Raw genomic sequence first — 19,454 nt, 5'->3', positions numbered from 1 at the left:
ATAAGACCAGATAATAATATGAAGCTCTAAAGACCACATACGACATTTGAACGTGTCACACCCCAATTATGTAATGAATAAATATAATCGAAGTGCAACTAATCCATAGAAATAAACAAGGAACAACCTTGTTAAACCCGAATAATAAGATAACGAGTCGGGCTAGGCCCCTTTGGATCACAAGTTTTGTTTTCATGTTTCTGACAACCGACGTTCATTAACATAAAACTAGAAATTTTAAATTGAAGCCCAACATGAAGTCATCTTAAGTTGAGAAAACAAAATATGTATAAGAGTTAATACTACAGCGGAAGTCTATATAGAAATTGAACCCTAGCCTCAGCTCAGTCCCGTCAGCACAGACCAGCCAACCTGAAAACATTTGAAAGTATTTTTGGGCTAAGTACTAATGTACTCAGTGGGCATGCATTTTCATAAACATTTCATATTTTCGTAAAGACAGTTTATCCAATCATAATTGACATAACTTAGAAGGTTTTAAAATTGAAAGAACTTCTAAGCATGTTAAAACATTTTTCATTTGTGCGCACATGTCACACTCCCTTTCCGTTACTTGCTGTGATCCCGGACCTTTTAGCCACCGACGGATCCATTTCTCCCATTGCACTTGCCCTGAGGACGTAACTCAGACAAGTTGAATTGACCTCGGGACGCTACCCAGGCAGGCCCTTACATTACATGCTTCGGAACACATCCAGTAAGCACCCTTATAACGCCTCTTAGTTAGTGCCCGATGGAGATCAACCCACCGAGTCAGCTAACGAGTGTACACAATTCTCAAATAACGTGTTAGGCCATAAGAGAACCTCAATTGATTCGTTGTGGCGAGCCTTAAACAGAGCAGAGTGCACATAAACATTTTATTGGATAAACAGTTTGCATTTCATTGAATAAATAATTTGCATTTCATTGAAACATTTAGAGCTTAATAACTCAATCATACTTTATACATTTGGAAAGTAAGCCCACCTGGATAGGCAAAGCCTGAAGATCATAATCACATAAACTCGTCTTGGGAAAGCAGCGCTAATCCCCTTGGTTCATAAAGCCTACAAGAAATTCTATTCTTAATAGGTCTCGTGAAGCTAACTTAAAGTCTTAGTGGATGTACTAAACATACTTGATTCATCATGCCGGGTTTTCAAAATTTAGTAAATAAATAATTGAAAACTAAATTCTTGAGTTAAGGACACCAACAATATCCTTACTCGATTTTTCTTAAATAATTGGATTTATAAATAAACCAATTAAATCATAAATACTCTTATTGCAAAATATAATGCAATTTCATGTCATGCTTGGCATATAATAAGTAATTACTTAAAATATGCACATAATAATAATTTAATATTATTATGAAAACTAGTCATTAAATAAATTAATTAAACTAATTAATAGTTCAATTAATTAAAATAGGGCAGCTCAATTAATTTAATTAATCAAGGCAGCCCAAAGTTTAAAATAATAACTGACCCAAAGGGGTTTTAAATAAGGCCCAGCTGTTTTAATAAAGTAAAGGCCCAACTGAAAATTAAAACAAAGAAAATCGGCCCAAATAAGGAGCCCAACTCTCAAACCCAAACCTAGCCCAACACCCAACCTTTTCTCCCATTCCTCTCCATCAGTCACGCACACACACGACACATCAGTCTCTCACTCTCCCTCAACTGCTCCTCGTGCCCGGCGACTGCAGCAGCAAAAGTTGCCGCCGACCGCGACTCCGACTCCCATCTCTCTCTCTCTCTCTCACCGTGGCTGGAGGATATATAGCGGTAGAGCCGCCGTGCCCTAGCCCCCTCCTCTTTGACTTCCGCCAACGAGCAGCGGAAGCCGCTCTCTTCCCTGACTCCGGCGAGTAGCAGCGATAAGCTGCCGCCCCACCGTCCTCCGCTCAGACCCTCACAGTACACCCCTGTCACTCCCTCTGTTCTTTTTCCTCCTTAGCGACGACGGAACGCCGCCGCCTCCCTCGGCCTCTCTCTCGGCGACAGCAACCCATGGCTGCCGCCGTCCTGACCTCGACGCAACTCAGCCCAGACCAGCCCACCTCTTTCTCTCCAACCGTGGCCGGGCAGCAGCGGCACAACCGCCGTGCCCTGCCTCCCTCGACTCTCGACTCGACAGCAAACACAAACCAAGTTCAAGACTCAACCTTTCTTCCTTTTCTTTTCCCTTCTGTTGTATCGTTTTTTTTAAAGATATGTAAATAGACGCTATGAACATGTACTGAAATCTGTAAATGCTGTTGTGCATATATGAGTGTGATTCTTGTTGTATCAAGCTTGTAAGAATAAAATTATGGGAGTGGGGGTTCAAGAGGAACCTTTATGACTTGTGAATTTCTCGAATCTAAAATGGGGGAAAAATTTGGATTTGCTTGGTTGCTGGAATCAAGCTGTACAATATTTCAGATTTTGCTTCTCTTTAATATATATACAGATGAACTAAGAATGAGATGGAGAAGTCTCAAAGTTTGAGGAGAATTTACCTATGGCAGCTACACACTTCAGGGATGAAGAAGAGCTTTGTGAGAAGCTTTAGAGTTGCAAGAAAATTTCCAAATGGATCAGCTGTTGTAAATGTAGATTGGCAGAAAGTGGGGATGTGATTGCCTTCACTAGAGTATGGCTAAAAGTTGAGTGAAAGGTACACATAGGGTGGCTGGTAGGAGAGTAGGGTATGGGTGTTGATTGGACAAATAAAATCCCTCAGGATAAAATTGTCGAAACTGTAGAAATTCTTCAGGGTTTGCTAATTAAAAGCTCGTGAAAATGCTCGATGCTCAATTAAATAAATATGCGATGCATAAAAATTTAAATAACATAAACTTTCAAAAATCATTTTTGTTGGAATTAAAGTAAATTCATTTTTTTTCCAGCGTGAATCATCTTAACTTCTAAGTTCAAAATTACTCTAAACTTAGTAAGGGAAAAACGGGGTGTTACAGAACGTCAAAATTTTGAAAATCATATTCTTTGGAGTTTGAAATACCGCATCTGAATTTTGAGCATCATCTTGTATGGAGCTTAAATATTATAACTTACTTGTAAGTATCATTTTGTCTAGAATTTGTGAAACTATAATTAAGTTATGAGAATAATTTCGTCTCAAACTTTAAACAGCATCGTCAAATTTGAAATCATATTCAATCATATATATATATATATATATATATATAGTTAATTATTTAAGTAAATACATCTATATATAAATGTATTATATATATACATATTAATTTGTGAGTATGATGTGATAAACTTAAGCTAACATTATATAATAAAATAAAATACAAATATAAATCTTTTTTAGATATGGAAATTGATTAAAAATTTAGAAAAAAATAAGAATGAATGAAAATTGAAGAAAATTAAAATATAGTGATTGTACGGCGCCACGTAGGATATGATTTATTTTGCTATTATATATATAATATAGATAGATAGATTGGGCATAGGCATGTATTTATTTATTTATAACATTTAGTTGAAGAATATTTTTTCTAAAAAATGAATTGATTGCTTTTCGTGGATTAATTTATTGGTATTTTACTTTTATATATTTATAGATTCATGCATGATTTAGGTCATAATTAAAGCTTAACAATTTAATGACACCAAATATATGATTAAAAATAAATTTTAATAAGAAAGTTGAATACATAAAAAAAAAAGTCGGGTTCCTTACAAATCGTACAAGTACTTACTGAAAAAAAAAAAAACAATATATTGCCTCTATTTTTTCAGTGAGATAATATCTCATTCTAACTTTTCTCGTATAGCAAAAGAAATTTACAATCATGTAGATAAAAATATGGAAATAGTAATTATTTCAAATTATTATGCCATTACCCAATTACACGAATTTTGTGTGTCAAGATTAATCCAAAATGGCTATAGCTATAATTTCTTAATTATTAAGGTGTGTTTACTTTGATAGTAAAATTTTCATTTGAAAATGATGGATAAGAAAAGGTGAGATAATATTATCTTTTTCTCCTTTTTTTTTATCATGTGTTTACTTTTTGTTAGAAATAGATGGATAAACAAATTGAAATGTTGAAAAATAATTTCACACCCTCCCAATAGGATAATATTATTCAACAATTGTGAGAAAATGAGTGAAAATGGGCTTCCCGAATAAATTTTCCAGCCTGACCGGAGAAAATTATCCATCATAGGAAACATGTGAAAATGATGAAAAATATACTTTTTCTAATCTTTTCTATCAAAGTAAACACACCCTTACTGTATATTTTTTTGGGCTTGATTAGAGTGTTTCGTCCTTTTTATTTCTGATCTTTTACTTGAGGGTGAGGTCCAATAATTTTTTTTAGAATTATAAGAAACATCTAATATATAAACAAACCAGCAACCCGCATGTAGGCGAGACCTCTACATCATAAAAAGGTGGGTAAATAACCGCACGCAGGCGGAACACTATCCACACAAAAGTGAAAAAACTACCCTCATGCAGGCGGGATTGAACCTAAGATCTCTCACAAAGTAGAGTCTTTGGGCGCCTCAACTTTGCTACTTGAGTTAGGCCTCGTCGGCATGTCCAATATTAATTATTAGAGGTAATTAACATAATCCAAATTAATTAAAGCTCTCATAGAGATTTGGTGGCAGCCTCGGTGCAATAACAACATCAAGAGGTGTAGCTTTGATGTTTGTCAATCCAGCACTCTCACTCATATCAACGCCTTCATTCGAAACCGTGGTTAGGTCAAACGCTTGCAACAAGCTAGCCAACACCAAATGCAACATTTGCACTCCAAAATTTATGCCGGGGCAAATCCTCCTACCCGCACCAAACGGGATTAACTCGAAATCTTGGCCCTTAACGTCCGCATTGCTCTCTCCGTTCAGAAACCTCTCGGGCCTAAACTCCGACGGGTCTTGCCATACCCGTGGGTCCCGGTGCAACTTCCACAAATTCACTATCAGCCAAGTGCCTTTGGGGATGTTGTACCCTCCGATGCTGCAATCTTGGGTTACCCTCCGGGCCCCGCCTAAGGGCCCCGGAGGGTATAACCTTAGGGTCTCTTTGACTATGGCTTGAAGATAGACTAAATTGGCGATGTCTGATTCGTCGACTCGTCTTTCCTTTCCGACATGTTTGTCTAATTCTTCTTGAGCCTTTTCTAGAACGTGGCGATTGTTGAGTAAGAGGGCGATCGCCCATATGAACACTACTGAGGTTGTGTCGGTGCCACCCGCTATCAAAGTCTGTCAAAAATTGAATTAGATAGTTGATTTTTATACTTTTTTTCCGATCTAATTTTCTTTATGTGGATCATCATGTCAATACATATATAGTATAAATATCACTTATCATATGTCCTATATATCTTGAGAAAATCATGCTTAATTTGGACCATTAATCATCTTTTATCATCTTCTAAGACTTTCAATTTGCACTCTTTCGATCTTAAACGAGTTTATAACGCAAATTAAGGCCAGTCTCTTAGGGCAGTTTGCAAAATTAAATCATTTTTTCGAATTTACAAATAAGCTAATTATTTTAAAATTAGGCGTCCGTGCGTCATATTTGGACTTTTTTTTATGTATAATTTCAATTGAGCTATTTTTTGACCCATATTATTGCAAAATAGCTTGATTGGGCATATCCACAAACACTAAATTTTAAAATAAATGCCACAATTTTGTAAGCTTGAAAAAATGGCCAATTTCTGCAAAGAGTTTTTTTTTTTTTGAGAAGTTTATGCAAAGAATTAATTGTATATAAATTACTAAACTTTCAACATGATTTCTTATTTTGCACACGAACTGTAATATCTTTATTAAAATTACTCTAGTATTAGCTTTTTCTCATTTTACATATCCGTCCATTTTTTATTTTGGTGACATGGCATAAATATATTCGTTTGACATGAATATGATCATGTGGAAAAATAGAATTGCCGCCGTATTGTGTAGTTGGATGAAAATAATCTCGTTTCATACTCAAAGTTTGGTCAAAAAATGGGTAAATATGCAAAATAAGAAAACATGAATAATAATAATAAATTAATAAAAATTTTAAACTTCATGCGCAAAATAAAATTTTATTGTAGGAAACTTCAAAATATATGCAATTAACCCTTCGGCAAATTATATTAAGATAATGACCTAATTAAAAAGAAATTTAAACCTAAATGAAGAGACTTACCCCGCACGTAGCTTTGATTATGGTATCAACATCGTATTCACTTCCAAAGTCCTCACCTTTCACCACCGACAGCATCACATCCATGAAATCCTGCGCCTTATCCTCGCCGGAATATTCCTTTCTCCGATGCTCAGCCAGCCATTCTCCGACGATCTCGTCCATCTCCTCCGCAGCTCTCTTCATCCTCCTCTCGTGCCCTCCGATATCCAGCCACTCGAGATACGGGAACGCATCCGACGGCACAAACAGCCCCGCCATGTGGAAGAAATCCCTCATCACGCGCCGGCACCGCCTCGCCTCCTCCCCGCCGCGGAGCTCCTTCCTCGCCACCAGCCTCAGCATCACGTTCAGGTTCAGCTCCCCGAGCCGCTCCTTCATGTCCACCGCCGCGCCCCTCTCCCTCTGCCACAGCGCGTGGAGCTCGCTCACGAAAATTAGGGTTTCCGCGACGCGCACGCGCCGCTGCCGCTCAAGCCGCCGCGCCGAGAAGAGCTCGGCGGAGGCGAGCTTGCGCAGCTGGCGCCAGTAGGCGCCGTGCTCGGCGAAGCCGAGCATGGCGTTGCCGTAGCCCAGGTGCTTGCCGGCCTTGACGCTCGGGCGGGACGACACGGCCGCGTCGTTGGCGGTGAAGGCTTGCTTGGCCAGCTCCCAGCTGCTCACCACGGCGGCGCGGTGCACGCCGATGCGGATCGTGAAGATGGGGCCGTGCTTGTCGGCGAGGGCGCCTAGGTTGACGTGGGGGAGGCCGGAGGAGGGGCCGCCGCTTATGAGGTGGAGATGGCCGAGGAAAGGCCATGCTCCGCCGGCCTCGGGCGGCGCTCGGAGCGTGGGATCGGCTGATCTTAACCGGATTAGGTAGTAAAAGAGAAGGGAAATGAAGGCTGCGGCGCCGTAGACTACGGCTGCGCTGAATTCCATCACTAAGAAGTGATGCCTGTATTAGAGAATGTTCTGGCGGAGCTTATAAATAATTATTTACAACGGCTTACGGCTAATAGCATATATATTGCAGAAAGTTTAATAAATTCTCTTTTTGTATAAAAACTTTAAAATCTGTATTAAAATTATTTAATTATTAATTTTCTCATTTTACATGTTCCCCAATTTTATAGTCAATTTTTTTGACTGTAACGACGTCGTTTCCATTCAATCATACAATACGTTGGTTCTATTTTTCCACACGATCATATTTATGATACGCGAGCATATTTATGTTATGTCACGACGTCAGAAAATAGAAAATAGGCGAGTTTGGTAAATGAGAAAAAAAATTAATTATTGAGTAATTTTAATACTCCATCCGTCCCACGAATCTTGACACGTTTGGTTTCGGCACGAGAATTAAAGAGTTGTAGATTAATGTTTTAAGTGTGTAGGTAATAAAATATAAAAGTAAAAAGTTGGAGTGAAAATGTGATAAAGTAGGAGAAAGAAAGTAATGATAAAAGTAGATAGAGAATGTGATAAAGTAGGAGAGAGAATATAATAATTGTTAGTATACTATATTTAGAAAAGTGTTAATATTCGTGGGATGACCCAAAAAGGAATACGTGTCAAGATTTGTGGGACGGATGGAGTACAAATTTTAAAATTTGTGTGCATATAATGAGAATTTGTTGAAAGTTTAGTAATTTATATGCAATTAACTCAACAGATTATAAGATTGTTCAAAGTGTTTGACAAAATAAATTCTTCTAAATAACTAATAAGATCTAAGAGTTTTGTAAGTTCCTTAAAAAATAAGTTCTTCTATTCCAACTTTTTTTTTTTGGACTTGGGGGAGTTGGGGAGGGGGAGCAGTGGGGTTTGAACCCGGGACCTCACTGTTCACACACAGGAGGTCGCACCGCTTGATGTCCCTTTGGGGACAACTTATTTTTTTATAATCTCATAAGTAACCATCATTTTACAAATAGTATTATTTAATCATGATTTGTTAGTTTCATTATATAATATTCAAGTTTATCTCAATTTAATTTTCTTTCTCTAACAAAGATTTTTTCCCTAACACAAAATTATCTCCCTAAACTTGTATAGGGAGATAGGCAGATAGTCTGGGGGACTCTAGGATTGATTTTGCTGTCAACTCATTTATCGTAATTTAATTTTCAATACATAATGAAGTTTGGTCCCTTATGATTTGTATTCGTCCAACGCTTTACTCTATTTTACCTAGACTAGACCACGAGTTGGTTTCTCTTGTTTTTCTTTTAAAGATCAAGATAAAAAAATATATAAATGATGAGTACAAGGGATACTCAACTCTTACAAAAGAAACCTTACAAAGAGAATTAAAAATAAAATTACAAATTAGATGATATACACTTTCTTGGACTAAAACACCAATATGTTAATGAATAGGAAAAATAAATAGGATAGTTTGCACGTATCCATTTCCAAGGGTTAATCTTCACACCTTCCATAATTTTTGCAAAATCCAAATTAATGCCCTTAAAAATAATTATAAGCTCATTTCTCGCTTTCAAAATTCTCCAAACCGTACGTTGCCAATTCTATGAAATCTAGATCATTGATATTAATGTGGAATTTGACATTATTTTGTTGTAACAGTATGTGCTTGCTTGCACCACAAGGCCACTTAGCCTTATTAGCTGGTATAATTTGTATAATAATGAAGGATTAAGAACAAACATAAATTATGAATGATCAAGCATTTTGATAGTTAAATGAAGATGCATAAAACTGAATTGTTTGACTATGAAATCTTTCATCGCTGTTTTTATGATTGCTTAAATTGGTTTTGTTTCCATAATACCCTTCAACATGTTCTTGGAATTCGTTAGTGCTAGCTGAACTGTTGTGAATGAAAATATGCCAAACGTGCCATCAAAGATGATTATTCCTTCTTGGCCAATTTGTGGTCTAGAAATAACACATATGAACATGATTTTGGTTATGATTTTTTATTTATTTACATGCCCTATAAGGATCAATCTCATATGAGAAAAGGTAGTACCTAACAGAGGTTCTTCTTAAATAAACCACTTTAAACATAGGCTGAAACTTGATTTTTCCATCTGCACCAATTAAACTTAGTTGACTAGATTTTTCCATATGCACTAATTAAACTTAGTTGACTAAGGCTCCAAGTGAGTCTAGAAAGTTAATTTTGGGGTGTTAGAACATTTTAATTACACTGGCATGTGCCATAACCTTCTTTTCTTTTATCAATACTCCAACCAAGCTTTTACTGACTTGAATCTTACTTACCTTTTTTCTAATTGTTGATCTCTCTAGTAGTGATAATTGCTTCACTTTTTCTACATTAAGTACATTCTTGTCTTTGTATTTTGATCATTAATTCTCCAATGACACAATATGAACAGGTTGCCCCAAAGTTTTTCGCACATGTGATGCATTTCAGATGCGCCAAACCATCCTCAAATCGATTGAGAACCTCTATGCTAACTCCTTTTTTATTCCATGCCGAAGCTTTAACTCCTTGCTGTTTTGTAGTAACCATTGTGCGACATTGTTTCTCTCAATTTCGAACAAGTTAGGTTTTTTTTTTCTAGAGTCTGTCATAATTCTCTCTATATCTTTGTATTTGTGGTAATTTGTGATATTGAATGTTATAATTATTGTTATTTTTTCCGGAAAAGTGTAATTTAAATTTGAGTAGTGCTATTTGGACAAAATTTGTTCGGACAAAAATAAGGTTAAAATTTTTTAAAAATTAATTTATTTATAAATTTTGATTCAAGTTTAAAAGGATTTAGTTAGTTTTATTGTTTTCGTAATTTTTTTACATTTTTTTGTTTTTTGTTATTTTATTTGTAGTTTGTGTACTTTAAAAATAATAATAATTAAAAAGGTTATTAAAAAAATTACAATATAAAGAAAACAATAAAATTAGCTAAATTCTATTTTATTTTGAACCAAAAATTTTAAATAAATTTATTTTATAAAGTATTTCATCATATTTTGTTCGGACAAATTTTATCCAAATAGCATTATTGTTTGAATTTGGCTTCAATTTTTTGGAACTAATCAGAATTTTTAAGTGGAAAATCTGGCACAAATGCTTAAATTTTCGAGTGTTTAAGGGAATCATTTTGCTGCATTGTGTTCTGTGCAGATTATTTATTGTAAACAATTAATGGCAGAATAATTAAATGAACAATTGCCTCAATTTCGGCCGAATAATTAAAGGCATCAATCAATGACATCACAATTAATGATAGAATAATTAATTGATAATTGCAGATTACTCCCTCCGTTTTTTTTAAGTGTCCCATGGAAAAAAAATGCATATATCAAGGAAGTTGGAGTATTACTTTTGTGCCCATATTTATTATTTTCAAACTGTAATAAATTTATTCTCAAATTTTGAAATAGGACACTTAAAAAGGGGTAAAATAGGAACTTTGTCATTTTTTATTCTCAAATTTTGAAATAGGACACTTAAAAAGGAACAATAAATTTATCTTAATAGGACACTTAAAAAAAACGGAGGGAGTATATATTATAATTAAAAAACAATAAATCTATGCAACTGCCCACAAATTGGTCTAATAACAAAAAACCGTTTTTTTATAGTTTCTGGTTATAAAAAATTCGATTTAATCATTTTACTATTTTAACCTTTAAAAAATTTAGCCCAAAAGTTATACTATCATTCTCGTTCCCACCCATCCCCAAAAGTCTTCCCTCCACTTTATCTTTCTAATTCATTTTTTTCTCTATGGCACCACCGATTCTTGCTACCAACTTATTCAGTTATTTTATTCTAGTTAGTTCTCAAGGTGCCAAAAATTAGTATATCATTTTTAGGGCAAAAAATTGGGGATTTTTCACTGAAGGCGGCACAAAATTGTATATCTGTTGGAGGGCCAAATTCTTCCCTCCTTCAAGCAAGTTTCCAAAAAATCCCGATTTGCTAATGAAGATCGTCGAGCAATTGTTCGTCAAATGTTTCAACGACTTTTAGTGAAGAATTCAAGCGATGATTTCGATGAATTACAACGACAATTCCAGCAATTGTTTCGAGTTTCAATGAGTTTCAGCTTCACCTTGATTTGTTTTTGACAGGTGATTGAAGCGTAATTTAGGGCTCGATATTTAGAATATTTGCTCAGGTAATGGAATACCATTTGATGAATCTCCACTAGCAATTTCGACGAATCGACGCTGGAATTCGAGCAGAAAATCCTTGAGAAGTTCCAGTAGTGCTGCTCTAAAATAAGTCATAGGCCTTTTGTTCTTTTAGTTAATGGTGTGCTCTGTTTTTGTTTTGATATTTGAGGAGATTATTTGATTTGGCATTCTGTTGTAGTAGAGTTGATAATTTTGATTTGGCCTTCTGCTGTGATATAGTTGATGTAGTAGTGATAATTTGACCACACGTATTGTGGAATGTAACACACGTACAGTTCTCATGTTGTGGAATATTTGGCCACTAATTGAAAAAACACAAAATCTGGTCATTTATTACGTGTAAAGACTGTTTTGTCCTTAATTAGAGCGGACCGAATTCAGGTCGAATTCGGATTTGCACGTGGGTTAGGCACATATGACAATATTAGTGTCATATGTGCCCACCGAAAAAAAAAATCTAAGTATATGACACTGCAACACTACATAAAAGAGTATATTACACCAATGACACTAATATGGCCATAAGTACCATTCGTGCAACACTACATAAGAGAGTATATGACACTAATTAATGACATTAAGTACCATTCGTGCAACACAATAAATGAAGAATCTAAACCCTAAATAGATAATCTAAACCCTATGAGAGAGTGTTCAAAATGGTTATATAACTGTACTCATCTAAATAATATCAGCACACATGTATATGACACTAATGACTTTAATATGGCCATAAGTACCATTCGTATGACACTAATGACACTAATATGACCATAAGTATCATTCGTGCAGCACATGAGTATATGGCACTAATTAATGGCACTAATAGTGTCATGTGTGCCTAACCAGCGCGCAAACTCAAATCCGACCCGATTCCGGTCCGTCCTAACTAAGGGCAAAACAGTCCTAAAACGTAAAAAATTATCAGATTTTGTGTTTTTGCAATTAGTGTCCAAATATTATGTTTCTTTTTTCAAAATGGTCATGTGAGTATATTATTTCTATATTTTATCCTTTGTTTTTGACAATGAGTATTATCCAATTTCCACCCAATATAAAAACCATTGGCGTATACAAAATTCTCTATTTTAAAAAATAGTACAATATTTTTCTATGGATAATATTAGGGTTGTAATCGAATTGAGTCGAGCCGAATGCTATGATGGTTAAATTTGGCTTCTTTATTATTGAGTGGAATCTAAAATTTTGTTTATCGAATATCTTAAGACTCGCGAGCTTAAGCGACTCTAAACGAACTTTTAAATTTATATTTATATATATTTTAAATGTTAATTATTTTTATAAAAAATAAATTATATCATAAACAATAACATAATATATTAATTATTTTCTTATAACAAATAGAGTTAATTAAAGATTTAATAAAACTATTACTAATTATAATATATAAACATGATGAGGAGCAAATCATATATCTGCGATGACAAGTTATTTAATTATTTATTTGAGCTCGAAGTAAACAGAACAATAAAGTAATGAACAATCGAGCATCTTAGAAAATGCACTAATGCTCGATATACTCGAGCATTGCGAGTCGCGCAGTTGAGTATTAGCACGTACAAAATACACTAGTGTTCTCCATACGAATAAAAAATTTTCTAAATAAATATACTAACTTATACTACCTCTGTTCATGAAATAACTTCATACATTTCTTTTTGGCACGTCCACAAAAAAAATTTCTACTTAGTTTTGGACTATAATTATAACACATTTTCACCATTTTCAATACACTCAACAATATTTTCTTCACGTTTTCTTAAAATCCGTGCCACTCTCTCTTAAAAAGTTTTTTTATGGACGGGGTATTTTGTAAAAAGATTTTTTTAAAATTTTATTTTTCAAAATATATCACTGATATATATGAATTGTAAATGCTCATTGCTCAATGCAATTATTTGTCACCACTTAAATTGATCTGATCAAATGCAGCCCAAAACAAACTTTGGAATGCCACAAACATGATTGAAATAAACAAGTGGGTGGTGAGTGGAAACCCCACTCCAACACTATATGCTCAAAAACTCATTTCTCACAAGACACAAACAACCACTCAAACCAACCCCACACCTCACAAAATCAAGACAAATCATTTCATTTAATTTCACACACCAACACCACCCTTTCCAACTCCCACATTCTTGCACTTGTAGAGCCAAGAAATAACAAGAAAATACCCAAAATTGACAACCCCAATCACCACCATCACCCAATACACACAATCCACCCTTCCATCATCAATATCATCCCCCAACCAATCCGTAACCCTCCTAATAAAATCAACCACCGCAGTGCTCAAGTAATAGGCCAAACCAATCACCACCGCCACCATGGCCGTCGCCAGCCCCTTCAAACAACAAGGGAATTCTTGATAGTAAAACGCCACTTGCCCGGGGAAGTGAAACGCTTCCCCGAATCCCAACAACGCCATCTGCGGCACCAGCCACCCGATCGACAGCCGGCCGCGGGACGCCCGCCTCCTCGACTCCACGAGGGCCGCCACCGCCATGCTGGCGACGTTGAGCACGTGGCCGGCGCCTATCTGCTGCAGGGGCGTGGGATTGCCCCCGCGGCGCAGCTTCCTCCACAGCGGCCAGAGGCAGCGGTCGGTGAGGATCACGCCTAGCGCGGTGGACATCAGGGCGAAGACGATCATGGAGCCGGCGGAGAGGTGGAGCGGCCCCACGCGGCGGTCGGTGACGAGAGCTTGGAGAACTGTAAGGCTGAGGAGGACTCCGATTGGAGTGCTGAGGAAGATGCTGGATGACCATATTGGGAGGATTCTGATCAGATTCTTGAGGTCCTCTACCTCCTGGACCGTGCAAAGCTTCCATGCCGATGCGATCGAGCCATCCGGGCCCACGTCGCCATCGGCCTTGAGCGCTGCACGGTTCAGTGACCTGCGCATGTTCGTGGTCGTGTTTAATTAGTGGTAGGACTGTAAATGAACAGAGTCATTCAAAGTTCGGGTCGAAATAAGTTTATTGAGAGTAGGGGTGAGCATTCGGGCGGGTTGGGTTGAAACCGAACCGAAATACCCAACCCGAAACCCAAACCGCCTAAAAAATTTCGAACCGAACCAAACCGTTTGACTGGTCAAAACCGAACCAAACCGAACCGTAAATTTTCGGTTCGGTTCGGTTCGGTTTGGCCAAAACCGTTTTTTTTTTTTTTTAAGTTATAAGCAAAAATTAAAGTATTATGAATAAGCAAAAATTACCACATCTAGATAAATCCATTTACTTCTACAATCAAGAGTTTGTAAAAATTAAAGAACAAGCACAGAATAAAAATCTTATGTACTTTTGAATTTAATGTAAAGTGTAAAATTCTAAATTTAATTTTTAAATATTTATTAATTAATTATTTTAAAATAAATATTTATTAATTATATTTAAATCGGGCGGGTTCGGTTTATAAACCAAACCGTTTTTCTCAAACCGAACCCGAACCGTTTTCTGGCGGTTTGAAAATTTTCAAACCAAACCGAACCGTTTTCTCTACATAAACCGAACCAAACCGCCCGGTTTGATTCGGTTCGGTTCGATTTGGCGGTTCCGGTTTGGTTTTGCTCAGCCCTAATTGAGAGCTCGATTCGATAGAAAATAAGTCGAGCTCAAGTCTAGCGGTACTTGGCTCGTTTGGCTCATGAACATGTTCACGATACTTCAATCGAGCATCTTAGATGAGTAAAGCTCGAGCTTGAGTTACCGATTGATCAAGTGCAAATTTTGAATTTCATGAGCTCCAAGTTCAAATATCGTTTATACAAATGTCAGATGAACTAAGCTTGAGTTCAAGTTCGAATACGATAATATCGAGCTCTAACATTCGAATATTTAAATGAGTTGAGTAGTATTATCCTCGGCTTGTTTTAAAGCCTTATTTAGTGGTGGACACATAAAATTTTATTGGGAGCTATAATTCGAAATTATTACTATAGGTATAGGAAAAATTGATCAAGTATAAATATTTTTTTAAGAAAGAAAAATAATTTCGATTGTACGTGCACTAAAATATTGCGACTTGTTTTAATGAAAAGTAGACGTTATTTTCGAATTTATTTGAGAGAATTTATATATTACATGAGAATAAACTTATGGATTAATATCACTTTAAATTTTAAATTATTTTCGTTTTATCAGAAGTAGCTTGAACTATAAGAAATTGTTTTGGACCCGAAACTATTAGATTTGTATAAAAAATTGTCCCTCGTCCATTGTCTAGCCCATTAAATTGTGACGGACTAGCTTTGCTGAATACCATTGTGTAATAGTTATTTTTTTTTAAATGATACTCCCTCCGTCTTATTAGTAGGGTCCCATTTCTTTTGGACACGGAGATTAGGAGTGTGTAGAAAGTAGATAAAGTAGGTTGATGGAAATTATTTAAATATTAAGTATAAAGATAGAGAATATTGTCATAAAGGGAATGAGACACTACTAATGGGAGTATGTGACAACCCAAAAAAGAAAGTGGGACACTACTAATTAGACGGAGGGAGTATATTATAAAACAACATCGTTTTTCAGCCCCAAATTTGCACAAATTAAATGCACAAAGGATGTCCATTTTCCGGCCCAAATGCGCGAACACCATGGTTTTGTGTTATGTCATTATAAAAAATAAAATAAAATACTATACACAATGGCATTTGGTGAGCAACATCATTATTTATTTCTTCAATTTAATTAATCTTTTAGTATAATTTTAAGATAATTAAATAAGGTTCACTCATTTAAATAGGGTCTATAATTATTTTTTAATATTTAACTGAATTAATAATTGATTATATATTAGGGTTAATTAATTCAAAGTTAGAGTTCATTATATGTAATATTTTTTTTATTTTTGTATTAAACAATTATAAAATTATTACGAGATTAAGAGTTATATACAGTGAAACATATGGATGATTATCCCATCCCCATTTTAAGAGTGTTAAATGAGGAAAAGTTGCCTTTTGTTTGCTTACCTAAATACTTTTCCATCTTTCAGCTGCAAATAATTTCTTTTCTGTTTACGCATCTTTTTAAATCTGGATGGACCAATAATTATTCAAAAAACAGTCTTCTTCTCTACGACTCCACCCTCAATTTAATCCGAATTTAACTAAGAGTAAATTAATTATGTTAATACAATTAAATAAGAATAAATTCTCTTTCAACAAAAGAAATAATAAAACCAGATTCGAAAAGATTAGGCATCAGATGCATAATGTTTAATATGCAAAACAGAACAAACTACGCACTGTGCACAAGAAGCAAAGCATGCATCAATATTCGATTCATAAATTATTGACCACTACATGCTTAATCATTTTTGTATCCCAATTTTCAATTTTTTAATATTTTCTAAAAAATATTAAAAACTTCAAATTTTTATATTTATTCAAAAATATCCGGCCGTTATATAAAATCAGGGACGAATAGTTAATAAGTCATAATTCTTAGGTGGAAAGACAACGATGTTATTTTATTGAATAAGGTAGAAAAAAAGTTCATCTAAGAATCTAATGAGGTGATCATCATGATGTGGCTCAATTTTATATACAAAAGCTAAAAATTAAGGGTTTCGTATAATTCGCGAAAATTAAGGACATTTTTTGAAAAACGTTGAAAGTTTGAAATACGGGACTAGATTAACCCTTGAATACATGCAACATGAATTTCAAGAATTTAAAAGTTTATAATTACTAATCCAAATAGTAATTAAAAACTAATTAATCAAGAGTGAGAAATTACTATACCTGAACCTCTTGGTGGGAGGCTCTGCAACAACGGCGCCACCTCCATAGTAATAATCCGCAGCCGCCGAGGAAGAGGTCGCGGCCTTCCTCTTCCTCAAACTCGCGACGACGACGCGAATCAAGCCCGTGAAGGGGCTCCCCCGCGGCTCGTCACGGCGGTAGTACCGGCTCCCGAGCAAGAACACCGCCAGTCCGACCACGCTCGCCGCCGTGCATATCCCAAACCCTAATCCCCAGCTCACATTATCCTCGACGTACACGATCCCGGTGGCCGACACGAACGAGGCGCCGTACAGGCTGAAGAAATACCAGTTGAAATAGGTGGATTGGTGGCCGAGCTCCGTGAACTGGTTGGCTCCCATCGTTGCTAGAGTGAACCTCGCGCCGCCGACGCCGATGGAAACCAGAGCTAGAGCTGAATACAGCACTGCGTATTGAGATTTTGATGGCGGGATGCATGGATTTGAGGCGGTTTTGCAGGTGGGAGGGGTTAGGGTTTCTACCGTTGTGGTGAGGAGAAGAAGAAGGAAGCCCTGCATCGATATTAGTGTCGAGTTATGGAGATTGAAAGTACTGAACATCGAGCACGTGAGTGCGAAAATGCTCATGGAGCTTTGTTTTTAGAAGTGTTACTAAGCCAAAAATGTCCATTTTGTTAACGTATGAAAAATGTCTACTTTTTTAAACATAAACATCCTATGTTCAAATTAAGTGATAACTTCGTCATTTGATTAGTCAAAATTCGTCTGACCAATCTAACCGTCGGTATAACAGATTTTGACTAATTAGGGCTCGTTTGGTTTTATGTAATGGATTAGCTAGTATAATAGTATAGTTAAATCGTTCACTTTTTCAGAACATACACGGATTAACGTGTAAATTAATATTGTCTCTCAAATACATTAATAATTGAGATATTAGGAATAAATAATTTACTCCTATTAAATTGCAATTTGTTGATAAGAGAAGGGGAAAAAAAACATAGGACCCTATCCAAATCCTTGAAAGCACAACAAAGTAGACTAAGAGTCAGACCTCGTTAAAACGTTATTAAAAGAAAGCCTCAAAGGAAAGTTAGATATTGACATTTTTGTGGGAATAATATTTATAAAGTTAGATATTGACATTTTAATCCTCACTCTTTTTAAAATTTGGAGTTTGAGACTTTTAGAATACAATTTTGCTATGACTGATGATTGAGATTTTGCACAAAAATTAAATGATTGAACGATATAATTTAAAAAAGAATAAAAATAATTTGGAAATTAAGATATGGGATATAGGAGGTACGAGGGAGGAGACGAGAGAGGAAATGCAGATGACGGAGAAGCAGCCGAGGAGGGAGTCGGCGGCGACGGCGCCGACGAGAGGGAAGAGGTTGACGCAGCCGTTGAAGACGTTGTTGATTAGGGCGGCGTCGACGTTTTGGATGTTGAATTGGGTGATCAAGAAGACGATTAGGTTGTTGATTAGGCCGCCGCCGGCGAGAGTCAGCAAGGAAACGCATGCTGCAAACAGATGAAGATTAATAAATGGAGATGGAGATAAAAAAAAAAATTATGTGTTGGGAGAGACCTATGATGAAAGGGAAGGTGCTCCAGCCACCGAGGCGGCGGTCGGCGGTGGAGGCTGGCGGCGGTTCTCCATCTCCGGCGAGAGAGGCAATTTGCTCTTGATCGCCACCCATGTTTGGACAAAAGATGTTTTTTTTTTTCAATAGTAGAAATGGAAAGTTTTTTTTTGAGAACCAAGTAGAAATGGAAAGTTGGTTGAAGATGGAGTGGAGATATGAAGTGATGGGCTTACAATTTCAACAACTTTGTGGGCCTCATTATTTTATTGATATATGAGTTTGATTCTCACTGCATTCATAAGTTCAATTATTTTATTGATATATTTCAAGAACATAATCATAAGTTCTCTGATTAGGGATGATTTAGGTCGAATTTTGTGTATGGGCTGGAATAGAGTGATAAGAGCACTCAGAACAGAAATCCTAAAATTATGCTCCTATATTCCTTCCTAAAGTTTCCCTATTTAATTTTAGGATCTCGATTGTATAAATGCATACCACATATCTCCTATTTTCTACATAAAAACAATAATTATGTGTGGGCCTTATTAATTATAAGCTTAAAATAAATTTAGGGTGGGTGTAAATTTAAGATTGAATTTAGGTAGGTGTAAAAAATTTTGCGGGTCCCATCCAATTTAGGGGATCTGCTGAATGCATTTTTTATCTCATTTTCAATTGTTTTAGCCTAAATTTAGAGTTAGTGATGCATTTAGGTGATCTGCTGGGAGTGCTCTAAGAGTAGGGGTGGGAAGATAGGGTTCCGATATAGGGTACCCGATTATTCGATCCAAAAAAATC

General features: G+C 36.0%; 3 protein-coding genes across 3 annotated transcripts in view; 1 reads left to right on the top strand and 2 right to left on the bottom strand.

Moving 5' to 3' along the window:
* The window catches only part of LOC130994894 (uncharacterized), a 1,167,164-nt gene that overhangs the window by 353,249 nt on the left and 794,461 nt on the right, over window positions 1–19,454 (top strand). The window lies entirely within an intron of this gene.
* LOC130994857 (flavonoid-6-hydroxylase-like) lies at window positions 4,431–7,181 on the bottom strand. The gene is made up of 2 exons (XM_057919964.1): window positions 6,193–7,181; window positions 4,431–5,249 (listed from the first exon to the last, which is right to left on the bottom strand). The coding sequence occupies exons 1-2, from the start codon at window positions 7,108–7,110 to the stop codon at window positions 4,617–4,619; spliced, it is 1,551 nt and encodes a 516-aa protein (XP_057775947.1). The 5' UTR covers window positions 7,111–7,181; the 3' UTR covers window positions 4,431–4,616.
* LOC130994850 (protein NRT1/ PTR FAMILY 2.7-like) lies at window positions 13,217–18,857 on the bottom strand. Its single transcript, XM_057919954.1, has 4 exons — window positions 18,656–18,857; window positions 18,371–18,588; window positions 17,081–17,613; window positions 13,217–14,231 (listed from the first exon to the last, which is right to left on the bottom strand). Exons 1-4 carry the CDS (start codon window positions 18,765–18,767, stop codon window positions 13,436–13,438), a joined length of 1,659 nt encoding a protein of 552 aa, XP_057775937.1. The 5' UTR covers window positions 18,768–18,857; the 3' UTR covers window positions 13,217–13,435.

This window comes from Salvia miltiorrhiza, chromosome 7, assembly GCF_028751815.1.
Source record: "Salvia miltiorrhiza cultivar Shanhuang (shh) chromosome 7, IMPLAD_Smil_shh, whole genome shotgun sequence".
Lineage (NCBI taxonomy): Eukaryota > Viridiplantae > Streptophyta > Magnoliopsida > Lamiales > Lamiaceae > Salvia > Salvia miltiorrhiza.
Note: the sequence above shows the minus strand (reverse complement) of the source record. Positions and strands in the feature narration are given on the sequence as shown.